At 36.4% G+C, this 25708-nt stretch overlaps 1 protein-coding gene across 2 annotated transcripts in view; it reads left to right on the plus strand.

Annotated features, from left to right (window-relative positions):
- PSMG3 (proteasome assembly chaperone 3) overlaps positions 1-24945 on the plus strand; it is a 69423-nt gene extending 44478 nt beyond the window's left edge. For both annotated transcript variants that reach the window (XM_044081348.1, XM_044081347.1), the window contains exon 3: positions 24341-24945. In XM_044081348.1, coding sequence (XP_043937283.1) covers positions 24341-24493 — 153 coding nt within the window. In that variant the 3' untranslated portion in view covers positions 24494-24945. The remainder of the gene's footprint in view (positions 1-24340) is intronic.
- Positions 24946-25708: the final 763 nt, after the last annotated feature.

The following is a 25708-nucleotide window of genomic DNA, read 5'->3' on the forward strand; positions in this document are numbered from 1 at the left end:
GCTTTGAAGGGAATTATCTGTAATGCATTTTGCAGGAAGGGTCTTTTGTCAGATATATGCAGTACTTCACTTGGGCAGATACATCTGTTATGAAAATACATTTTTTTTGTCCTCCCATGCCTGCTGACCCTTTGTCTGGTCACTGCAATTTTTGTCTCATTTATCTGGTTTAGGATTAGAAATGATAGTGGTGCTGTCAGAACTTAATTGGTTTACCATTAAAATTCTTTCTGTACATCATGTAAATTCTGGAATAAGCCTGACTGGTAGAACCCCCATATCCATAAACAAAAGAAGGATAAGAATGAAAGGTTGCAAGAAATCCCCTATCTCTGTCTCAGACTACACTGAAACATGCCAGCCAGGATCTCAAAAACACTATTAGAGGATGTAAAGCAAAATATGAATTTGAGGCTGCTACAGATTCCAAAGGAAATTACAAACTTTCTTCAGTTCTGTTAGAAAACTAAGGAATCATCTCCAACAATGCACTGAGCTGATCCATAGTAACATCACCCATTCTGACCCCAAGGATGTAGCTGACAAATTTAGTGCCAACTTTACCCATCCTACACAAATTGTTGCCCCACTGTCCCTGAAAAGTTAGTTTCCCATGAAATCAGTTTGGAACGAGTCTTAAAAGAGTTTTGTTTAAAGGCTAAGAAAAATACTTCCATAGGACTGGAAATGTACAAGGCTTTTTTCTCATCAGTGCCAAGCATGCTGTGTCTGAGCATTTACTTAAAATGTTCAACTTTAGCCTATATACAACTTGTGGTCCTGATGCCAGGAGAACATCCACGGTGACTCCCCTATGCAAGGGTGGGTCTCCTACAGACCCGGGTAATTATAGACACTTCAGCCTCACCAGCCTTGTATGTAAATCCGTGGAGCATAATAGCAGAACTCATTATTGCAGGCATAACTGATCTATATCCCAATCAGTTTGGCTTTGTAAAGTTCAGGTCGTGCCTTCTGTAACCTTTTTGAAAATATTGCAGGGGCTGGGGAACAGTGATCATTGTGTGTACACTGCTTATCTTCGCATAGTCAAAGTCCTGTCATCCCACGTGCTGGTATTATTTTAAAATTAGACAAGCTTAGTGTAAATCCCTATATTGCCTGCTGGATTGCAAACTGGCTATTCAATAGAACACAAGCTATGAAAGTTGGTGTTTCCCTCTCTGAACATAAAATTGTAACTAGTGGGGTGACACAGGGATCAGTTCTAGGCTCTCTCCTATTCTGACATTTTGCAGACATCCAAGTCAATATCCCAAAAGTGTTGTTGACCAAGTTTACAGATGACTGCAAACTGGACACTGTTATCCACTCATCCATTGATACAAAACAGCTCTATCAAGGGCTAGAAGGTGCACATACATGGTGTATTAAACAGTCTCAAACTTCTAAAAAAAAAGTGCAGCATAGTAGTTTTTCGCCTTGCTCAGTTTGGGAGGTAAGCACTGTTAAGTGCTTGAAGAGGGCCATATGTTATAAATGGTACTCTTCTTCAGACAGCTATGGTCATAAGGGACACAGGTACTTATGCAAATAATTCTCTCTCATTCTGTCATCATGTTGCCATCATAGTTAGGAAATTCTTCTATCTGGTCCAGTTGATTTACAAGGGAATATCTTCCAGATCCAATGACATTATTCTAGCACTATACTCTTCCCTTATCAGACCCATCATTGAATACAGTGCCCCCTATGTTAAGTACAAAGTCAAGAATATTGCTCAGTTAGAAAGGCCCCAAAGATTTTTAAAACAGAAGTTTAAAGATCTTAAAATTTTCAACTACCCCAGTAGAATAACTTGACTCTCCTTATACTCGGTAGCCTTTGGTTTGCTGTGAGGTGGGCCTGTGTCTTGCTTTTTGAGCCATGAAGGATCCAGTCCTTTTTGATTACAGTCCTCTTTGATCTCTATTTCATTGCAAAACCAGTAACTCTACAACCACCCACACTAAGGACTTTAATCTTCACCAAGAAATAAACAAGATTCACTGGAGAGAGGTCCTAACGCAGTGTATCCCCAGCCTATGGAATAAGTTATCACTACAGGTTAAACAAAGTACTGCAGTCTTGATAACTGGATGGTTAGATACAAATTTAAACCAGGGTTCTCATGTGCAGCCTCTTTCAGTTTGGGAGCTAAGCCATCACCTGCTTCAGTTAGTGATATAACACCTCAGACAGCCCTTCCCACCTGTTCTGAGAAGAAAGCTCATACTGTGTCCCTGGTATCTACCAGTGAGCCTTTATTGGGAGCTGCTCCCCACAACATCACTTTCTGGACATCAGGCAACACCTCTTCACTCCTGAATCTCCACCAGCTCCTCCAATATGCAGGTCAATACCCAAACTTAGATTGGCTGAATCTTACTCAGGGCTCCATCCATCTATTTCATGGAGTCAGCTGTGAAGTTATAATTTCTAGCTGTCAGCAGATACCGCAGTACTTGTCTACCCCTGAGTAAAAACATACATTACTACTGTCTTTCATGTCAGAAGTAAATACGGCTCAAGATATAGTCACCTGCTTAATGGGGATACTAAAGTAAACAGATGCCCCTGTTTTTTTTTTTTTTCCCCTCTTCCTTGCTCAGTTTTAAGAGTTATAGGCCCCGCAACATAAAAAAAGAAGAAAAGTCTGGTCAAAAGAACAGAATACAAGAAAAAAATTGATATACTTTTTCCACTCTTACATAGGGGAATGACTGGATTAAGGCCCTTGGTTTGATCTAGAATATTGTCTAGCAAATGAATGAGTGCTTGTAGAAGCAACTCTGTATCAGGTTCTCTTATCTCCATGGAGACAATCTGATAAAGAGCAATAAAAACAGAATACTTATTTCTTTCAATGGCCAGGAGATAATTGTCTCTTGTCTGGTCAGGATAAAACGGATGAACTGTTGTGGGTTCAATTCAAACAGCTTTATTACATACAAACATATCAGGATTGAGGCTTAGTAACTTAAACTTATAAACATACTGACTACTGCACTCATACATGTTAACAATCTGGCTATTCACTCAAAATGGCACTGCTGCCAGCACATGCTCTGTATATGTACATGCCCTCACTTTGAAAGGCTTCTTAAAGACACAAAATGCACACTCTGTTCTACATCCTCCCTTTCTGAGAAATAAATCATGCACAGTGATAATGACAATAATCATTGACATGCAGTTGTACAGAAATAATCCTTTGACATGCAATTATACAGAACTAATTACAAGTGAAACAATCATGTCCAGGTTGCTGTGTATTTTACACTAGGTCTAGAAATACGACCTGATCATGTAACATAAAAAGTAGGACTGGGTTTAGCAATAGGGACTGTCTTTAATGAATGTTTAACTTCAGGGACATCTTGTACATCATCAGGAATGGGAATAGGTACTGAGACATGTCCTTCAACAGGAACATTGTCTGGATTGCTCTGAGATCTAGAGTCTGTATCACCGGTACAATGCTGCAATATCGATTCAGACACCAAAAGAAGATGCGTGTGATTTCTTCTGTATTCTGTACCCTCAGGTTCTACTAAGTAAGATCTCGGCTCGGTACATACACCTCTCACTTGACCAGTTCAATCAAAACATTTCACCATTTGCATCCACGCTATCTCTCCTTCTTTCAGTGGATGAAGAAATCTGCTTGTTGTATCATAGTTGGACTTCTGGAATGAATGCTTTTTGAATAGTTGGGCTCAGATTGCTCTGGTGGGTTTTTTTTAGCATTAGACACTAACAAACTGGAACTGAGTCAAGGTTGTTCTGGTTTGCCTAGACAGACGTCTCTGAGCAGGGGAGTCAAGTAAATTGTCAGGGGGTATATTTCTGAGATTAAGCAAATTCAAGAAAACATCAGTATTGTCATGCTTTGACCTCTCTAGTAGTTGCTTTGCACATTGTACTGCATGTTCAGCTAGGCTGTTTTGACTGTGGGTACTCAGGACTACTGGTAACATGGATAAGTCCCACTCTTTTTTGCAAATTTCTGAAACAGCTGACCAGTAAACTGGGCACTGTTGTCAGAAATAACTTTGTGTAGACTACCATGGACTGAGAAATAACATTTCAACTTAGTAATGACAGTAGTGGACATTAGGTTGGGTAGCAAATCAATCTCAAACCAATTCGAATAATAGTCTACCAACACTAAGTAATATTGACTATTCCACTCGAATATGTCAGTGGCTACTGTTGACCAAGGTAGTTCAGGAATCTGGTTTAGCTAAAGTGGCTCTTTTTGAAAATGCAGTTTAGTAATGTTGCATAGTTTAGTAATGTTGCATACTGAGCAAGATGAAAGTACTTTATCAATATCTTTTGAAAGAGAAGGCCAAAATACTAGTCCTGTCACCCTTATTTTGGTAGCTTCGAAACCTGGGTAGCTATGATGCAAAATCTGGATATACTCATGTTGTAAAGAAGTAGGAACAACTTTAGGACCTTTGAAAATACTATCTTCTGTCAACATCTCATCTCTGAAAGGAAAATAAGGTTGCATTTCTGTTGGTACAGAAGATTGCTTTAATGGCCATCCAACACTGATGAACTGGTTGAGCTTTTGCAAAATTGGATCAGTCTTTGTATGATCTCTTAGTTCATCAAGTCTTTTGGTAGAAAAATTACGCACTTCCATGACATCAGTCAAAATTCTCTGCATCAAGCTTTTCTGTAGTATTTCTGGGCAATCTGGATAAGGTATAAAGAAATTTGCCTTTTGTATAGACCATTTTGAAGTTGTACTTTTGTAATCTGAGCATCATTCCTTGTAGTCTTGCTGGAGCTGTATGCATAGGCTTCTTTAAAATATTGACTAGAGGTTGATGATCTGTTTCAATCTGGATAGCTTGGCCATAATTATAATCATGGAACTTCGAACATGTGAACACAATTGCCAAATATTCCTTCTCAATACTGCATCTCAGTTTGGGTAAGAATTCTAGATGCATAGGCTACTGGTCTATTCTCTTCAAGAATAACTGCACCAAGACCAAACTTTGAAGCATCACAGGAAAGAATTACTGGTTTGTGGACATCATAGTATCTTAACATTGGTAGACTGGCAATTTTCTGTTTCAGATTATCAGATGCTGTCTGGTGTTGTTCTAACCATGACCAGGTAACATTTTTGTGTGTCAGCTCTCTTAACAGTGCTGATAATTCAGTGAAGTCTAGTATTAACTTGCCCAAATAGTTAACCATTCCAAGAAAATGCTGTAAGGCTTGGACATTGTCTGGAGCTGGCATCTCAAGAATGGCTGTTTCTTTGGAAGGATCTGGTCGTAAGCCTGAACTGTTAAATAAATGACTGATATAAGTAAATTCTGGTAGCCTGAATTTATATTTCAGAGGATTGAGCTTTAGATTCACTTCATGTGCTCTTTCCAGAACTTTCCTGAGGTTTCTGTGGTGCTCTGCTTCACCATTGCCTCCAACTAGTAAATCATCTACTGTTATAGCACACGGATAGCCTGAAAAAATTTGCTCCATTGCACAGACTTCCTGGCAGAATTTATTCCAAAAGACATTCTGAGAAATCTGTATCAACCAAATGGCGTACTGAATGCAGTCAGTAGTGAAGATTTGTAATCGAGCATTACTTGCCAAAATGAACTCTTCACATCTAAGACAGGAAAAAACAGGCATTTGGCATGAGGGTAGCACCTTCCTCAGCTGTACGCATAGGATGATGGGGTGTCTTTAATGCTTTAAGTCTCTTGGGTCAATACATATTCTGATTTCATCTGAGCTTTTCTTATGAGCAACTACCATGGAAGACACCCATTCAGTTGGTTCTGTAACTGAACATATCACACATTGCTGCACAATTTTATCTAACTGGACTTTGACTTTGTCCTGCATAGCTATCAGAACTCTTGTCGCTGGTCTGACCACTGGACTGACCTCTGGGTCTAACTTCATGTAGTACACAACTGGAAGTTTACCTAGCTTGTCTTCTTCAAAATCAGCATACTCTGAGAAAATAGCATCTGTGAAACTGGAACTAGGACATGTGTTACATGATGGAATTCTTTGGTAAAAGAAAGCAGTTCGTTTTTAAACTGTCTCTAAGACCTAATAATGACTACACACTACATAAAACTGCAAGCTGTAACTTCCCAGGTGAATAACATGAAAGCACTACTGAGCCTTCAGTTTGAATCTCTTCACCTCCATAAGCATTCGCACAATTGGCCAAATTAAGTTGTTCACCAGCTCTTACTCTAGCAAATGTTTCTGCTGCCATAACATTGTACTTTGAACCAGTGTCCACTTTGGGCTCTGTGGGGTTACCATTAATCAGGACAGTACAAAACACTTTGTTCTTTGCCAACAAATCCACTGCATTAACCTTTTCACCAACCACTGAAACACCATCTACATAGAAAGTAGAGTCACAGCTTTCTATATGTTCAACTTGCTTTTTTGAGTGACCTTTTTAATAAATAAATGAGGCTTACTTGATTTACAAAGCTTTTGAAAGTGGTTATATTTTTTACACTTGTGGCATTGCTGACCAATGTGCAGCCACGGTGGTGCAGCGGTTAGCGTTGCTGCCTCACAGCAAGAGGTTCTCCGGTTCGATCTTCGGCTGGGGTGCCTTCTGTGCGGAGTCTGCATGTCCTCCTTGTGGTTGTGTGGGTTTCCTCCGGGTGCTCCGGTTTCCTCCCACATCCCAAAGACATGCTGTAGGTGGATTGGACACTCTCTAAATTGGCCCTAGGTGTGAGTGTGTGCATGTGTGTGCCTTCTGTGGAAGGTTGGGCGCCGGGTTGGCAACTCGACACTGTAAAACTCCACTGCCAATCATGAGCGAACAGGTGATCCGCTGTGGCGACCCCTAACTGGGAAAAGCTGAAAGAAGAAGAAGAAGGCATTGCTGACCAAATGAAAACACTTTTATCTTTTAGACTCATGACTGGCACCACAATTATGACCGTGAACAATGAGACTTGACTTGGATTTTGCTGACTCACCCTTGTGCTGCATTGAGCATGTCCGTTTTACTGAGCTAGTCTTAGAACTTGCTAGAAACATACAGGCTCTCCCTGGGAATCCCACAGGGGCTGCAGCTGCCATGTGTGTAGGCCTGTTTCTGTTAACTACATGCTGCCTGCTGTCTCTTTGCTATAAAGGCTGCCCAAACCATGCTCTTATCACTTGCAAGCATAGCATATTCATGTGCCTTTCTGTAAGCTCATCTATTTGACAAATCTATATGGCTTTGATCAATGCTAAATCCATGTATCAAAGCAAAATCTTTATCACTGCAGCAATTATTGACACCACATACAAGCCTGTCTTTTTATCAACTCATCTTTCAAATCACCAAATCTGCATGTTTTAACTTTGCTTCTCAAGTGAGTAATGTAAGCTGTAAAAGTTTCTCCTGGCTCTTGGTCTCTTGTATAAAATAAGTGCCTCTCCAATGTAACATTTGTCTGGGAGTTGCACATTTCTTACATTTCAAGCACTAGGGGCCCTCCCTTGATTCAGCTTGTATGACAATGTCAGTTTTCCACTTCTCCTGCGTGTACCGCTGGTGCATACACAAATAACACACTCTTTCAATGGCTTCTGACCCTGCTAGATTAAGCAGAATAAATGCCCTTGTACGTGCATCTTTATCAGAAAAAAATTGCTTGTACTCCAATTCTCTGCAATGTTATGATCAAACACAAATGGACTGGGTCTGCAAAATCCTTCTGCCATGCCAACACACAGTAATAAATTCCCTTGGAGTTATGCATGAACATACACACATATACCTCAGAAATTTATGCCAGAAACTTGTAATTATTCTCAACAGCACAATAGACTCTCTGAAATAACTGTACTTTCACAATAAGTCTCCGTAGCACAAGAACACTTTGAAATTACTATACTTTGCGAAACCATTCTTATCAGTGTAAGAAACGCTACAAAATGATGCAAATGAAGTGTACACAGCACAAGACATTTTTCAAAATAACTGTACTTTGCACACAGTAAACTCTTCGGAATAACTGTACTATAAAAAAATAACACACTGCAAATACTTTGCACACTCTTAGATACTTCAACCAACTCTAGTTATACTAAATAGCTCTAGTAACTCATGCAAAAATGTGGTTGTTTGCTAAAAAAAATGCAGTCGCTTTGCTTTTCCATGTTCATTTTGTCCTTTTATTGTACTCGTTTGACTTCTGTCATGCTCATTGTACTTTTCTTGTGCTTGTTTTACTTTTAACATGCTTGTTATGCAAATCAGAAGTAATTCTGAATGTTCTCATAAGTATTTCGAATAATTTTATCAAATATCGTGGTTTTGGATATTTCCCTTAAACAATAACACATTTTGTTGTGAACCACTTCTCAATGACCAGGAGTTGAAATAACACAGTAAGACACTGTTCTGATTTATTCAAACAGATGTCCAATAAAAGTCGTGCAGTAAAACTTTCCCAAAAAAGAACAATTAGATTCTCCTAGCACCACTTATGCAAGTTTTAATTACCTGAAATTAATTTCTGACCTTTTTCAATTGTTTGAGCAGGTTGAGACGAGTCATTCCTCTGTATACCTCTATTTCTAACTGCACACCTTGTGGCTCGACTTCTGGCTTCTTGTTGCTCAGACATCTTGGTTCCAACACCATGCCACTCAGGCACGCCAGTTGTGGTACTATGTTGTTAAGACATGTCGCTCGTCTGGTCTGGTTAAAACAGACGAACAGTTGTGGGTTTGGTTCAAACAGCTTTATTACATACAAACACATTGGGATTGAGGCTTAGTAACTTAAACTTAGATAAACGTGCAAACAGACTGACTAATGCACTCGTACATGTTAACATTCTGGCTGTTCATTGAAAAATTGCACTGTTGCCTGCACGGGCTCTGTGTTTATATACATATGCCCTCACTTTGAAATGCTTCTTAAAAATACAATGCACAATGTGTTCTACAGTGATGTTTTCTGAAAACTTTCAAGTATTTTCCCAGTCTGGGAGAGTAATAAAGATAAAACCAAACATCACTTAGAAGTACAGGCTGTACCATGCATCTTAGCATGGATAACCTTCCTTTTAGGTTAATCCAAGTCTATAAGTGTGTCTGTCTGGGATAATTGTTTCTATCAGGAGGGTAAAACTAGTATTTGAAGATGTACATAATTTTGTGTTAGTATTAAGTTAATATGTTCTAGGGGTTTATTGGGTGGGGTGTTTATTTTTTTCTTGCAGGCTTTCAATAAAACAAAGTTTTGTAAGATGTGACATAGGCTAAAATGGATATGACAAGAAACAAGTGTATAAAAGATCAATCTGCCAAACATAAGTGTATGCATGTAATGCAAAAGCTGGGACTAGATACTTAACAAAAAAGCTGTTGCACATAAAAGGTAGGGAAAATAACTTTTTAACAGAATGGCATTTTCTATATTATTTTTTTAAATGGTCTCACAGATGTATACAAAAAGAAAGAAAGAGTAGTGTACTATATTAAAAATGTAGAGTGCAAGTAGTTATGCTACAGGAGACAATTTGGAAAGAAATGAACATTTGAATTTGATAAAGAAAGGTTTTCAGGACAGTTATTCAGTGGAATACCTGGGACAAAGGAAAAGAGGAGTACTTATATTAATTGCAGAAGGAGGTCCAATAGTGATAGAAGAGAATAAAAAAAGATAATAATGGTAGATTTGTAGTACTGGGCTACTGGCAAGGGAGGGGAATTATACTGGCATGTACGTATATTCCACCAAAAACTGCTATAATGAAGCTTAAGAAAATTCTGGAAGAAATAATCAGCTTTCAGCAAGGAATGTTACTTATAGGTGGGGACTGGAATTTGATTTGCAGCAGTGAAGATGTATCGGGGGGCCCAGAAGGGAAAATATAACAAAGGAGGGTAGATTTTTGAAGAAATTTATGAAAATATTTGGCATGGAAGACGTGAATTCAGTAGTATGAGTTAGGAATGAATTTACATATTATTCCTCAAGATACAAACGCTGGTCTAGACTAGACAGAACATATATTTCACAGGAACATGTGCATTTAATAGAAAGTTTTGATATGCATCCAATAACTATTTCAGATCACACGCCAATAATAACAAAAAATAAAAATGCAGTGTAATGAAATAAAAATGAGACACTGGCACTTTCCCACCTGTCTGTTGAAAAGAGAAGAATTTAAGGAATGGGTAGTGGAAATTATTCAGGAGTTGTTAGGGAAGAAGGAAATGTTGTTCTGAAAATGTAGCTGGGGGAGGGGGTAAAATTTAAAGTGGAATTTAAAAATAGGGTGGAAATAAAAGAAAGAGGTAGTTAAGAAATAACAATAGAAATTACAAAGGTTAAAATATTGCAGAATAGGGAGATTCGCACAGAACAAGAAGACCAGTTACAGAATGCTAAATAGAAAATAAGGGATTACCTTGATAATATGAATGAGTTTAGAAAGATAGCTGTTAAGTAAATATTTTTTGATAATACCTACAGGGCACAAAAACTTTTAGCACAATGACTCAGGCAACAGAAAGTAGAAAGTATTATTGCCAAGCTTAGGGGCCAAATAACAAAGAAGATAATGAGATCATGTAGAGCTGCTAGAAATATTTTTAAAATTTTATGAAAGTCTGTATAAACAGAGAAATATGAAAATTAAGAAAAGGTAAAAATGGAAATGTTCATAGAAGAATTTTATTTGCCAAGGTCTCAATTACTAACAGTTAAGGTTTGTATAGATTTAACTTCAGCATTTGACAGGGTCATGCACGTAGCACTGATCAATAAATTAGTACAACTAGGTGTTGAAGTACTCTTGATAAGATGGATAGCTGCATGGCTTACAAATAGGACATGGCAAGTATCATACAGCAGCTAGACAGGCAAAATCCTTGGTTGCAGTCAGGGTGTCCCACAGGGCTCTGTCCTAGGCCCTTACTTGTTTTAAATTGTATCTTTCAGACCTATTTTGTTCATCTGAGGTGTTCTACAGTCTATATGCAGATGACCTGAAATTGGGTAAACTGATTACATGTGTTACAGATAAAGCGTCTGCAAAATAACTTGACTAAATTGACCATTTGGGCACAGGAGAATAATATGCTGAAAATACATCAAAAACTAAGCATATGAGATAGGCATAAATTGAAAGGTGAATATTTATTACAGCACACCGTGATTGAAACTGTAGACTCATTTAGGAACCTGGGTATATGGGTAGATTCAACTATGATTTTTTCTAATCATATCAACCAACTGGTTAATGATAGTTATAGAACTATAGGTTGTATAAAAAAGATTTATAAAGTCTAGGAAATCAAAAATAATGAAATCGTTGTCTGCTAGTTACATTAGACCCAAATTGTAGTACGGAATAACAATATGGAAACCCTATCTAATAAGCATGAGTAAACTGGAAAAAGTACTACAGAAATATACCAAGGGTATCCATGGATGTGAAAATTTAAGTTATTATGAAAGACTAAAATATATGAACTTGTACAGGGTCTCTTACAGATATCTAATAGATGATCTCATTCAGGTATATAGGACATTTAGTGACAACTACCTCTGGAAATGTTTGGGGTTAACAAAAAGTACTACAGAATCATCAGGCAATCTATGTAGAAGATTCTATAGGAATGACAAGTGTACTAATTGGTTCTCTGATAGAGTAGCTGATGCATGGTACAGACTACCAAATTACATTAAAGCAAGTGTTTTGGTATCTTGACAAGCTAGAAGGGCATTAATGCCTGTGCTTGAAATATTTGTATGTATGTTAAGATAGGAGGAGATGAGATAAAATGATGTGTAACCAATTCACAAGTCCCCAGGAATAGATGGTATTCCTGTGAAGGTTTGGAAGTAAGAAAGGGAAAAAAAACTGATATAAATATCTGGAAGGTTTTGTTTAACAGTATTTTAAGAGGAAGAGAAGCACCAACATCCTGGAAGAAAGAGGTGATGGCTGTAATATCTAAAGAGGGTAAAGACCCATTAGACCTAGCTTCATACAGGCCCAATTCAGTCCTAAACCATGATTATTTATAAAGTGTTTGTCTCTATAATGGCTAAAAGAATGGCAAAAGTAGTGCCAACATTGATAGATTTGGATCAATGTGGTTTTGTTGAGGGAGGCAAACATTTGACATTAACTAAACGCTGATGATTCAGAGGGAAGCAAACTGTAAGAAAATACCACTGTTAGGTCTTAATGCAGAGAAAGCATTTGACAGAGTATGCCAGGAGTTTATAAGCAGGGCAATGGAAGCATTTGCATTGCCTGATAAAATTATAAGGTTGATTAGCAGAATATATGGAAGACTGGAGGTGAAAATTAAAGTGGGTGGGTACCTCTCTGATAATTTCTGTTTGAGCAGAGGAACCAGGCAATGGTGTCCTCTTTACCCTTTGCTATTTGCATTATATTTAGAACAATTGGCAAAGAAAATAAGGGACTCAGAAATTCAAGGATATAATTAGTATGGTAGTCAAGAAAAGCTGGTTGTATTTGCACATGGTATTATTTCATACCTGATAAAACCAGAAAAGGACATTTCGTGTTGTGGAACATTGTGAGACAGTTTCACATCTTTTCAGGATACAAAATTAATGAAGCTAAAACAAAGGCAGTAGCTATAAATTATGTACCCGCACATGAAATTGGTTCAGCTATATCCATATTTATGGGGACATGATAAAATGAAGTTCTTAGGAGTATGGATTAAAAAGGATTCTGGTGTGGCAGCTAAGGATATGTGGGAAGAAAATAAAAGATAATTCAAAAACTCCAAAATTGGAAGCTCTGTTTTATGGAAATGGATGGCAAGATACAAGCAGTTAAAATGTTTAGTCCCTTTAGTTTTATTCACAGGTCAGGCGTATTTTTATTAACCAGAGGGGAAGTTATGCATAGCAATTTAATAAAGAGCTGAAGGATTTTATCTGGGAGGGGAAGACTGCAAAAGTCAAGTGAGAAGTTGATTCTTGCAATAGAACAAGTTAGTTTGGGATTACCTGATTTGAAGGGGTATTTTAGAGCTACACAGTTAAGGCTCCTATAAATAGCACAAACAGAAACCTATCATTCAAAGTGGAAAGGGATGGTGATGAAATGAGGGAAGCTCAAAAAAGGAGAGACTGGGATTTTGGTTGCAGATCCTTAAGGACAATAACAATAACCATAGAGAATATTATATTCATAAAGTTGCAGAAAGTATTCTAAGAATTAAGCCAACACAGAACTGGTGAAAGGAGATTCTGTCAGCGGGGATGACTGCAATTAAGGATACAGACTACAGACCTTTTGAAACACGAGCGAGGAAAAAAACGATAAGAGCCGGTAACTATAAAAACACTTGTTTAATGAGCGCTTTCGGTGGAGCAAATACTTCACCTTCATCAGATATAGAAACATCAATTAACCATGTTTAAATACATTTACACAGTAACTAAATAAGTTAATTGCTTAATTACAAATGGTTAAACCACTTCCAAAGAAAGGGGGAAAGAAAGCATAAATATAATGGCAAGTAGTGTCATGTTATACACGACCACTATATAATGTAATCTGAAAATACTGAACATTAATTGAAAAAACTGTACATCAATTAAAAAACTATCAAAGCAGCAGCACCAAAAAAAGCTAAAAGCCAAACAATGCTAGTAAAAGCCAGAAAGGACTTGGGTCAAGTTTAGATTTTCCAATGTTGTTTGATTTCATAAACAATTCTGATACTAATAAATAACTGTAGATTTTAACAACAAGTTCTTCTTACAAATTTTAATAACCATAACGTAATCGAAAAAGTTCATCACAGCCGTTTATGTGTTACTCCATAAGGAGTATGCCTATAAAGTAAACAAACGGTAATAGACTAGAAAATATTACATTATATATAAAAATGTTAGTATTAAATTAATAATATATATATGTATATATGTTTAAAAATAAAAATAAATAAATGTATAAAAATATGAATATATAAAAGTATAAGTGTAAATGCAAAAATAAACCAACATAAATTCTATTTTATTTCATCTCCTCAGGGCTAACCATTTAAGAATACATTTAATAGACAGATGTTCATTAAGGCCTGGATGTGTATATGCTGTGGTTCTTATTTGCCACATTAGTTCATCTATCTCCAATAAAAGTTGCCAAGGGCCCCCTCTTCGATCATTTTGCCTTTGATGTAAAATGACAAATTTAAAATTATGATCCGGGCATTCGGAGATATGTTTTGCCAGAGCGTTATTCATATCTTTTTTACTAATGGCATAACAGTGCTCATAAATACGTTGTTTAATTTTTCTTTCTGTTTTGCCTATATAAAAGGCTTTGCACTGATCACATAATGCAGCATAAGCAACACCCTTAGTCTCACAATGGTATCTCATATTGATGTTATAAAGCTTATCATTAATGACAACTTCCTTTGCTACTAAAATTAATCTACATTGTGGACAGGCCCCACATTTGAACATACCATAAGATCTATTAGCTTGTGGTTTCTTCCTCCTTTCCAGTAATGCTTTGAGGTTAAGGTTCCTTCTATATGTAATTTTAGGTTGCAACCCTAACTTTTTATAAAGGGTTGGATCCTCTATGATAATTTTCCAATTTTTATTAAAAATTTGCCTAATTATTTGATGGTCAATGGAAAAAGTGCAAAGAAAGCTAATCTTGTAGATGTTATTCCTAGTGGATAATGGAACATCACCTTGTTCAACAACCGGTGGAGAAGTATTAACCACTTGCCCACACAGTAATGGTTTAAAATGTCCAGAATGATGTTTAAGTAAGACCTCATTCTTAATATTAACCACTAGGTTAATAGGATACCCTCTATTGATAAACATGTTTTCTAAGTTCTCACATTCTTTTCCAAAATCCGAAAACTCAGTAGTCATTCTAGCTGCCCTTACCATCTGTCCTTTAACGACCACTTTCTTTTGATGGAAAGGGTGGCAACTACTGAAGTGTAAGAAAGGATTAGAATATGTGGGTTTCCTGTAAATCTTACTTTTGTACTTAGAATTTGGTCTATCGTTGGTAAGAAGAATGTCAAGAAAATTGATGCAGTTTTCATCTAAATTATAAGTAAATTCCAAAAATAGTGATACTTGCTATGAAGGAAGGAACTAAAGATTTTGGCCCTTTCCAAATAATGAACATGTCATCCCGGTACCTGGTGTACCAGGTGACACGCTCTTGAAAAAATGGATGGGTGAAAAGTAACGTGTTTCCCCAATGGGCCATGTTGGCATTTGCAAAGCTAACATCACATGGGGAGCCCATGGCCACACCAGATTTTTGTAAATATAAGTCACCCTCAAAGGCCTTGAAGTTGTTAGATAAAACTACCTCCAACAATGTTTCAATTAAGTAGATAGTATCATCTGAAACACTTCTAGAAACCAAAATGTCCCTAATCCATTCAATCCCTAAGTTTTGGGGTATGACTGTATAGAGGTCCTTCACATCTATTGTCAAAAAGCATGCTTCGGCCTGATACTCCAGGCCGTTGATGTTGTGTAAGAAACCCCATGAATCCTTACAAATTTGTGGTTCAGATTCAATAAGGGGTTTTAAAAGATTATCAACATATTTAGTGCATGTGTATGTCACCGACCCCCACCCGTCAACTATTGGTCTAAAAGGTGGGTTATTAATTGACTTATGTAATTTAGGAGTGCCAAAAAAGGCTGGCACCTTGGGTGCTAACATTGATAGGTATTGATGCAAGTCTATATCAATGTAGGCTTCTAAAAATAGATCTTCTAAGATGTTTTTAATCTTTTTATAAGCCATGTTGAGCTCATTAATAGAGACTTTCCTATAAACATCTGTGTCCATGTGTTTTCTCATGTGTTCAACATATGTTTTATGGTCCATGAGAACCAGCCCCCCACCCTTATCAGGTTTCATTGCACGAATATCACATGCATTCAACAGGTGGATGAATTCATGTTCGGATGGTTTGATGTTCACATTATTATTAAACTGGTTGTTACCAACTTTATACATCACTCTTAAATCCATCTCACACATTCTTTCAAAAAAGACCAAGATTTGGATGTAAAGGTGGATGAAAAATGTTAGAGAGTCTTCTAGAACTAACTAAAGATGAATTATCACCTATTAAAACATCTAGATTTTACTTACGGACAAATAATTTTAGATCAATTATGGTTTTAACTAGATCCATTTTCCTACTAGGTACAAAAGATAAACCCTTCGAGAAGAAGTCAACCAATTCTTGTGTGATGTCCAACTCTGTAAAATTGTAAATGTTAGTCACCTTCAGAACTTTTATGTATAAAAGGATCAGAATTATGCCTAAGTTCATTCACTATCTCCTCCGCTGCCTTCTGTTTCGTAATGAGGGTTGTTTCTTGTTCAATTGGCGACTGTTCTGTTGCCCATTGAGGTTCCTGTGAAAACCCTGTTGATTTGATGTGGCTGCCACATCCATATTGCTGTTATTGTTATTTAAACCTCTATGTTGATTATTGTTAGGAACTATATTGTTGTTCCTGGAGGCATTGTTATTATTAAGCCTTTCACTACATCTCAGTGGTTGTGTTTGTACCTCATCAGGAACAGGGTCTCCGTTGGTATGATTATCCAGTGATTCAAATCTATTAACATTGTCCAATTCAGAAGTCTAATTAGGGACATTTGAAATAGTGGAGTTGTAAACAGGAGGTCTAGGATATGCTTTATTATTTGTATAGTCATATACATCTCGTGCTATTTTTTCTTTTTGGTTGTTAGCAAATTAGTCATAGTCGCCTCTATGCTCATAAAAATCCAAGCATATTCATACTTGTATCTTGGAAACTCATTATGATTTTTAATAAGATGGTCTAAAATCTCCAATTCTGCCTTTAAATCACTGATTTCAATTTTGTAAAAATTAATCAGAGCCCCCAAAAACTCAAAACCTTGTCTGTCAAATAAAGCCAATAGTTCACGATGGAAGAGAGAATCTTCCACTAGTCCCATTGGGTAGTGCCACTGACGTAAGCCTTTAGGTATTATTTTTTTCTCTATACATTCTTGTAGATATGCAACTTCAAGTTGCAATTTCCTGCATCTGTATAGCTTAAAGTCAGTCATTAATGCTAGAAGATAAGGCACTCACCATGGGTTCATTGTCCTGTCAGCTATCCACATTATTTTCAGAAGTAAAAAAGTTGTTATTGCAGAGGAAACTGGCCATGGAAGGATACATGCTTTCCTGAGGTGTTACTTCCTTATTTGGCAAGTCCCTCTCATCTGGTTGTAATCCTACTAAATCAGAATGATTAACAACTGAAACAATAGAGTTAGATACTGACATGTTAGAGTTCGGAGCAAGCGTTGTTCCTGCTCCTATAAAGTTTTGTTGACTAACGTTAGTTATAAGTTAACTTGGCTGCTGCATATTCACACCGTTTAATTAATAACCCACCTTTTAGACCAATAGTTGACCGGCGGGGGTCGGTGACGTACGCATGCGCTAAATATGTTGATAATCTTTTAAAACTCCTTATTGAATCTGAACCACAAATTTGTAAGGATTCATGGGGTTTCTTACACAACATCAATGGCCTGGAGTATCAGGCCGAAGCATGCTTTTTGACAATAGATGTGAAGGACATCTATACCGTCATACCCCAAAACTTAGGGATTGAATGGATTAGGGACTTTTTGGTTTCTAGAAGTGTTTCAGATGATACTATCTACTTAATTGAAACATTGTTGGAGGTAGTTTTATCTAACAACTTCATGGCCTTTGAGGGTGACTTATGTTTACAAAAATCTGGTGTGGCCATGGGCTCCCCATGTGGTGGTAGCTTTGCAAATGCCATCATGGCCCATTGGGAAAACACGTTACTTTTCACCCATCCATTTTTTCAAGAGCATGTCACCTGGTACACCAGGTACCAGGATGACATGTTCATTATTTGGAAAGGGCCAAAATCTTTAGTTCCTTCCTTCATAGCAAGTATCACTAAGTTAACTGACTTTTTGGAATTTACTTATAATTTAGATGAAAATTGCATCAATTTTCTTGACATTCTTCTTATCAAGGATAGACCAAATTCTAAGTACAAAAGTAAGATTTACAGGAAACCCACATATTCTAATGCTTTCTTACACTTCAGTAGTTGCCACACTTTCCATCAAAAGAAAGCGGTTGTTAAAGGACAGATGGTAAGGGCGGCTAGAATGACTACTGAGTTTTCGGATTTTGGAAAAGAATGTGAGAACTTAGAAAACATGTTTATCAATAGAGGGTATCCTATTAACCTAGCGGTTAATATTAAGAATGAGGTCTTACTTAAACATCATTCTGGACATTTTAAACCATCACTGTGTGGGCAAGTGGTTAATACTTCTCCACCGGTTGATGAACAAGGTGATGTTCCATTATCCACTAGGGATAACATCTACAAGACTAGCTTTCTTTGCACTTTTTCCACTGACCATCAAATAATTGGGCAAATTTTGAATAAAACTTGGAAAATTATCATAGAGGATCCAACCCTTTATAAAAAGTTAGGGTTGCAACCTAAAATTACATATAGAAGGAACCTTAACCTCAAAGCATTACTGGAAAGGAGGAATAAACCACAAGCTAATAGATCTTATGGTATGTTCAAATGCGGGGCCTGTCCACAATGTAGATTAATTTTAGTAGCAAAGGAAGTTGTCATTAATGATAAGCTTTATAACATCAATATGAGATACCATTGTGAGACTAAGGGTGTTGTTTATGCTGCATTATGTGATCAGTGCAAAGCCTTTTATATAGGCAAAACAGAAAGAAAAATTAAACAACGTATTTATGAGCACTGTTATGCCATTAGTAAAAAAGATATGAATAACGCTCTGGCAAAACATATCTCCGAATGCCCGGATCATAATTTTAAATTTGTCATTTTACATCAAAGGCAAAATGACCCAAGAGGGGGCCCTTGGCAACTTTTATTGGAGATAGATGAACTAATGTGGCAAATAAGAACCACAGCATATACACATCCAGGCCTTAATGAACATCTGTCTATTAAATGTATTCTTAAATGGTTAGCCCTGAGGAGATGAAATAAAATAGAATTTATGTTGGTTTATTTTTGCATTTACACTTATACTTTTATATATTCATATTTTTATAAATTTATTTATTTATATTTTTATTTTTAAACATATATGCATATATATGTTATTAATTTAATACTAACATTTTTATATATAATGTAATATTTTCTAGTCTATTACCGTTTGTTTACTTTATAGGCATACTCCTTATGGAGTAACACATAGATGGCTATGATGAACTTTTTTCGATGAAGTTATGGTTATTAAAATTTATAAGAAGAACTTGTTGTTAAAATCTACAGTTATTTATTAGTATCAGAATTGTTTATGAATCAAACAACATTGGAAAATCTAAACTTCACCTAAGTCCTTTCTGGCTTTTACTAGCGTTGTTTGGCTTTTAGCTTTTTTTGGTGCTGCTGCTTTGATAGTTTTTTAATTGATGTACAGTTTTTTCAATTAATGTTCAGTATTTTCAGATTACATTATATAGTGGTCGTGTATAACATGACAACACAACTTGCCATTATATTTATGCTTTCTTTCCCCCTTTCTTTGGAAGTGGTTTAACCATTTGTAATTAAGCAATTAGTTAACATATTTAGTTACTGTGTAAACATATTTAAACATGGTTAATTGATGTTTCTATATCTGATGAAGGTGAAGTATTTGCTCCACCGAAAGCGCTCATTAAACAAGTGTTTTTATAGTTACCGGCTCTTATCGTTTTTTTTTTCCTCGCTCGTGTTTTAAAAGGTTTGTATGTGTTTTAAGTCATGGTGTTTCTATACAGACTACAGACAAGAACAGGCTGGAATTTATTGTAGAAAACTGGCAAAATAACAAGGCATTATAATAGAACGGGAAGAGACCAAGAATTTATTTGGACTGCAGGCTAGAAATTGTCTTCCCTATCAAGGACTGCTATTGGAGTGTTGGCAGAGAGAGAGAAATAGGGGGATCCTAGGCAAAATACCAGCACTGGTAGAGTTTTTAGTAAAATCTAGAACAGAAGCTTGCTGTTTAAAAAGGAATAATTAGTAGAACATATAGAATATTGCATGATAAGTATTGGAATCATTCGGAGGAGAGTAGAAAGGATTAGGAAGAGAGATTGGATACACAGTTCACAAGGAAACAATGGGGATATGTGCGTCTCCCCCAGATATTCAACAAAGTCTAGACTATTTAGGATCTTTGCTTGGAAGTGTTTACATACGTATTTTTATACCCCAAGTAGACTCCAAAGAATTTTTCCTCAGATAGACAGTAAATGTTGGAGGTGTGATGGGGAAGAAAGAGGTAATTGAGAACATATTTTCTGGGAGTGTAATGAGCTGACAGACTTTAAAAATTCTGTTCAGGCTACTGTAACAGAAATACTGGGTGAGCAAATTGGTGTGACTAGAGAAATGATTTTTTGAGCTATGATACAGAATCGGAATTACATAAAGTACCGGCCCCATGACACTCACAGCAGCACTTGAGAAGCAATGGAAAAAAATAAACACGTACTTAGTGTAAAACTTTTATTTAACTGCTTTTGTCCGTAGACTTCTTCAGAACATATTAACGAACATCAGACACCAAACTAATACATTTTTATACTCTTATAATATAAGCTCAATAAACCAATTATCACATCAACTAATCAATTTAATTGTCAAACAATTAAAAAATGAGGGAATGTAAAATCATTTTTTGTTTAAACACAACCTCCTGTTTTTAAAAACAACACTTTATATTTATAACTTCTTTCAAACCAGGTTTTTATCAGCTTCCAACTCGATTTGCCAATGTTTCCCTTTGCTCCAAATAATTTTTATAATCCCCACATCGCAAATCCAAAGTGTCTTGTTCAACAATGGAAAAAAGACATTTTTTATAAATTGCACATATATGGAATACTTATATAAAGCATTGTTGCCATCACACTTTTTTTTATAGTCTACTGGTGTTCTCTTATTCTTTCTTGAAGTGTCGTAGTGGTCATACCTATATAAAATGCAGTACATCCACTACAAATACTAATGTAAACCACCCCCTGGTTTTACATGTAAAATGCCCTGGAACCCTAGCAGTTCTTTGAAAAGTGTGTATAAATATAAAGGATCCTTCCAAAATAAATCGGCAAAACCTACAAGTACCACATTTGTACATTCCATCATTTTTATGTGTACTTAAAGTACTAGGGATATACTTATTACTTTCTCTGTGCAATAAATGTTTTAAACCTGTACTTGTTTTTATATCCAAAATTAGGCTTATCACCAACTATTTTTTGTACAACTCATTGTTACCCTCCAAGATTTTCCAATTATTTTGAATAACACTTTAAATCATGGTGCTGTCAACTGTCATCTATAAGTTACAAACCAGTTCCTTATTTCCACCACTTTTGATGTTATTATTTTTGAAAGGATACTTAAGAATGGGGGGTATAACTGATGTCTCTTTTGAATCGGAATTGCGTAGTCATATAAGGCCTTGCTGAGTCTATTTACGGTGACTGCCAAAAAAGCAATTACTAGAAAATGGAAATCAAAGTCTAAACCAACTGTACTAGAAGTTGTGAATATAGTAACAGAGATAAAACAACTGGAAAAGGGAGCTTTTGAAAAGGATAGAAAAAATGGAAATTGTGGGAATAATGCATGCAGAAGAGGAATGAAGTTTAAAAGAAAGCAGGATTTGAATGAGCTATGTAATGTTTGACTGACAGTGACTAGATAGATTATAAGTGATGTATTATATTTGCAACTAAAATTATGTCAGTGTGATTTGTTTTCAATGTATGATTGCCTATGTTATAAATGATAATTTGATAAAGATGTTTCTTGTTTAATATAAAAAAGGTGTACCGAAAGACGTCAAGAGTCAAGTAAGATAAGATTCTTCCAATAGAACAAGTTAGTCTGGAATTACCTGATTTGAAGGGGTATTTTAGAGCTACACAGTTAAGGCTTTTATACGTAGCACAACCAGAAACCTTTAAATCTGTAACTGGGCAGTCTGGCTACACTCCTCGTTTTCTGGCATACAGTTAGTGAAGGCTTTTGATGTCAGCAGCTCCTGAAAATAATGTGGCTAAAAGTGATGTTACATTTCAACTTTTAAAGAAACTTTATTGTCATTTAGGAAACACAAGTGCTACCTAAACAAAATTTTGAGTGCCATCTCTTTTACAGGAGAAACCAAACACAAAAAGACAGACATGATAGCTGTTAAAGAATAAACAATAACTATAGTACAAAACTAAATATCTAAGTAGCTGTTGTACATGCTTGTACACTATTTATTACAATGGACAACACTGAGTACCAGATAATTAACACATGAAAAGAAAAGTACACTATACGCAGAGGTGAGATTGTGTGATATTGCACATAAGGAAGTGACTGGAATTGCACTTAAATGAGAATATATTCATTTTAGTATGCAATAAATAAATAAAATTACTGTATGGAGAAAAGAAAAAGAATGAGGGTGTAACAATCTACTATAGCTTTGATACATTCAGATTTATGTCCACATTAATGTGTCTTATTGCGGTTGGATAAAAACTGTTCATGAATCTGGAGGTCCTGCAGTGGATACTCCGTAATCTTCTACCAGAAGCAGGTTTAGTGAACCAACCATACATTGGATGAGAAGTGTCACTCAGTGTTTTGCAGGACCTCTTTTTACATCTCAGTTCAAAGAGCCGCTGTAAGGTAGGAAGACTAGCCCCCCCCCGATCTTTTCTGCTATTCTTACTATTCTTTGCAGCTTCTTCCTTTTGGCCATTGTGCTATTACTGAACCATACAGTGCAGTTGCTTGTGATAATGCTCTCAAAAGCTCCTCTGTAGAAGGTAATTAGAGCATTCATAGAGAGCTTTGCTTTTCTCAGCCTTCTTAGGAAGTGTAGTCACTGATGGGCTTTTTTAATTAGCTAGCTGGCCTGTGTTTGTATTCCAAGAAAGATCCTCTAATGTATGTACCCCCAGGAACTTTGTAGTTTGGATTCTCTCCACTTCTTCACCATTGATCTTGAGGGGCAGGTGCATGGCAGAGCTGTTTCTGAAGTCATTAATAATTTCTTTTGTTTTATTGATGTTCAGGTCCAAATTGTTGTTATTGCACCATTGATTCAGGGAGTTGACCTCATTCCTATACCCTCTCTCATCAACACCATGTATGAGTCCTACTACTGTGGTGTCATCTGCAACTTTGATGTGGTTGTTGCTAGCTTTCACAGAGTAGTCGTGGTTAAGGATTGTGAACAGTAGAGGATTCAGCACACAGCCCTGGGGTAATCCGGCTTGCAACTGCATCACTCAGCATGGTAGAGTGTGGAAATTACACGAAAAACAGCTTTATGCTGTTGAAGTCCCCCTCCCACTACAGTACTGCATCAGTTTTGATAATTCACAAAGGCATTAACAACTCTTCCTACTCACTGATCATGTAAATCATGTACACAAATGCACCTAAAAACAATGGAGCCTTGTAGGATGTAGAAGTGGTAACCGGCAAGGGAGGGTACTCCTCCTGAAATGATTACAGCAGTGTTGTAACATTTAAGAACAGAATGTCATCTCATAGAGCAGCACTACAGAAGAAAACTGCTTAAGCCAAATTTGTAGCAGGTATTGTGGGATACACGCTGGATTTATCGATAGCCATATTATGTTTTAACAGAGTCAAGTACCTGCGCTCCCATGCAGGGGGATACCCCCAAACTTAAATATACCTACTCTGAAGTCACAAAACAGTGGAGAAAAAAAAAGCACTACAGTCTGTAGTTTCACTTGTCTGTCTTTGATCATTCAGCACTCAGTAATACTGCTGTCAATTGAATAACAGGCATACATATTGTAGATGCACCACTTTTGGACTGCATTGTTTTAGTGCCATTTAATGGCTCTGCAGTCACTTGTATCAGAAATGTAACTGTGACAGAAGATTTGCATGCCATCTGAGCCATATCGGGGGAGCCATAGTGTTACATCCTCTAATGCTACTGTACTTTGTGTCAGTACAGGAAAACTATTCATTAATGGCAAGTTTGTGGTAACTTAACAAAAGACAGAGAACACTGTAATAAGGAAATTTGCTGTATGTACACTAGATTTACTAATCATTATATGGTAGACGTCAGTTCTAGATTCTTGGTATGGGTTAGAGTTATTAATTCAATCATGTACTTTATGCTGGATGATTATTAAAGTAACAGACTTTTTTTTAAACTTACAGCCACTTATCCACGTGTATGCGAAGAATCTGGTCACTTTTATTTCACAGGAATCTGGAAATAAACCTGTTTTATTGGCTCTAGCCCTGAAGGACATGAATGTTGAAGGGTTACAGACTGCAAAAGAGGTACTCCGGAGCTGCCAGGTCTGGTGAATATCTGACGTTTGAGCTTAGGCCCATGGAACTGTATCTGCTATCATGATCTTATCTAAATATATGACTTGCCATTTTAGAAGTCGTGGCATTTCACCCTTTCAGACAGATAGTGTTGAAAGCTGTCAGTTAAGCATTGTTGCTGCGATTTTCTTCTTCAAATGTACCTTTTACATTCCCAGTAAATAAAAGACAAATGACTGTCATTTAGACAAAGAACTGTTACTGAGAAACATTCATTCACTTTTTTTTTTGTTAAGGTTCTTGTGTATAAAATAAAATATATTTATGTTTTGTATGTCTGAAAGGTACTAGAGTGAATCACACATTTTGCCTGGCATTGCATCCATGTAGACAAATTAAATGTTGAAAGTTGGCAGTTGTTAAATTACAGCAACATAAAAGTTTTCTTCTTCAAATGACATATTCCCAATAAAATGTTTATCAACTTTTTTAAGGTTCTTATTCATAAAATTAAAATAAATAACATGTTTTGAGTGTCAGAAAGGTACTAGATTACACACACACACATTTTGCTTTGAGAGTTTAGGTTTTAACAATTTACAATTTTCTTTACTTATTGTACTGTATGGTAGGTAAAAGTAAATAAAAAATAAAATTAGATGACTTTTGTTCCATTACCCCAGAGGTAGAATATCCATACATGATACAGGTGGCCTAGGAGGAAAATATTTTGTGCCTGGTGTGCCAGGAGGTGCTGGGTTCTTGCCTTTCACACTGTAATAGTTAGCAGAGGATACAGGTGGAACTTTGTGAGTGTTGCTTTTTCAGAACAAGAAGGAGAGAACAGATGTAGCAACTTATAATAACGCTGGTGTGACTGCATTTATCTGCCTTCCTTATAATAGGAAGGTGTAGAACATGATGTAGCCTGAATGTATAATTCTTTAGCTGTTGCTTCTTCCCATTCTTATATATATATATATATATATATATATATATATATATATATATATATATATATATATATATATATATATATGGGTCCACTTTACATGGTCGACATTTCAGAAAGTTGACTTTCATGTGGCCGAGACCATACAATCAACTTTCAGAATGCCGGCCATGTAAAATAAACATAAAAACACAACAAACATTTACCTTAAACTGTTAGCAGGGGGGCTGTGCCCCACTGCAGCCCCCCGTAACTTTAATATACGAACTCCAAGATCGCAATACAGTGCGGAAGTGGGA

Source organism: Protopterus annectens, chromosome 8.part0, assembly GCF_019279795.1.
Source record: "Protopterus annectens isolate FY-2018-M chromosome 8.part0, PAN1.0, whole genome shotgun sequence".
NCBI classification, from domain to species: Eukaryota; Metazoa; Chordata; order Ceratodontiformes; family Protopteridae; genus Protopterus; species Protopterus annectens.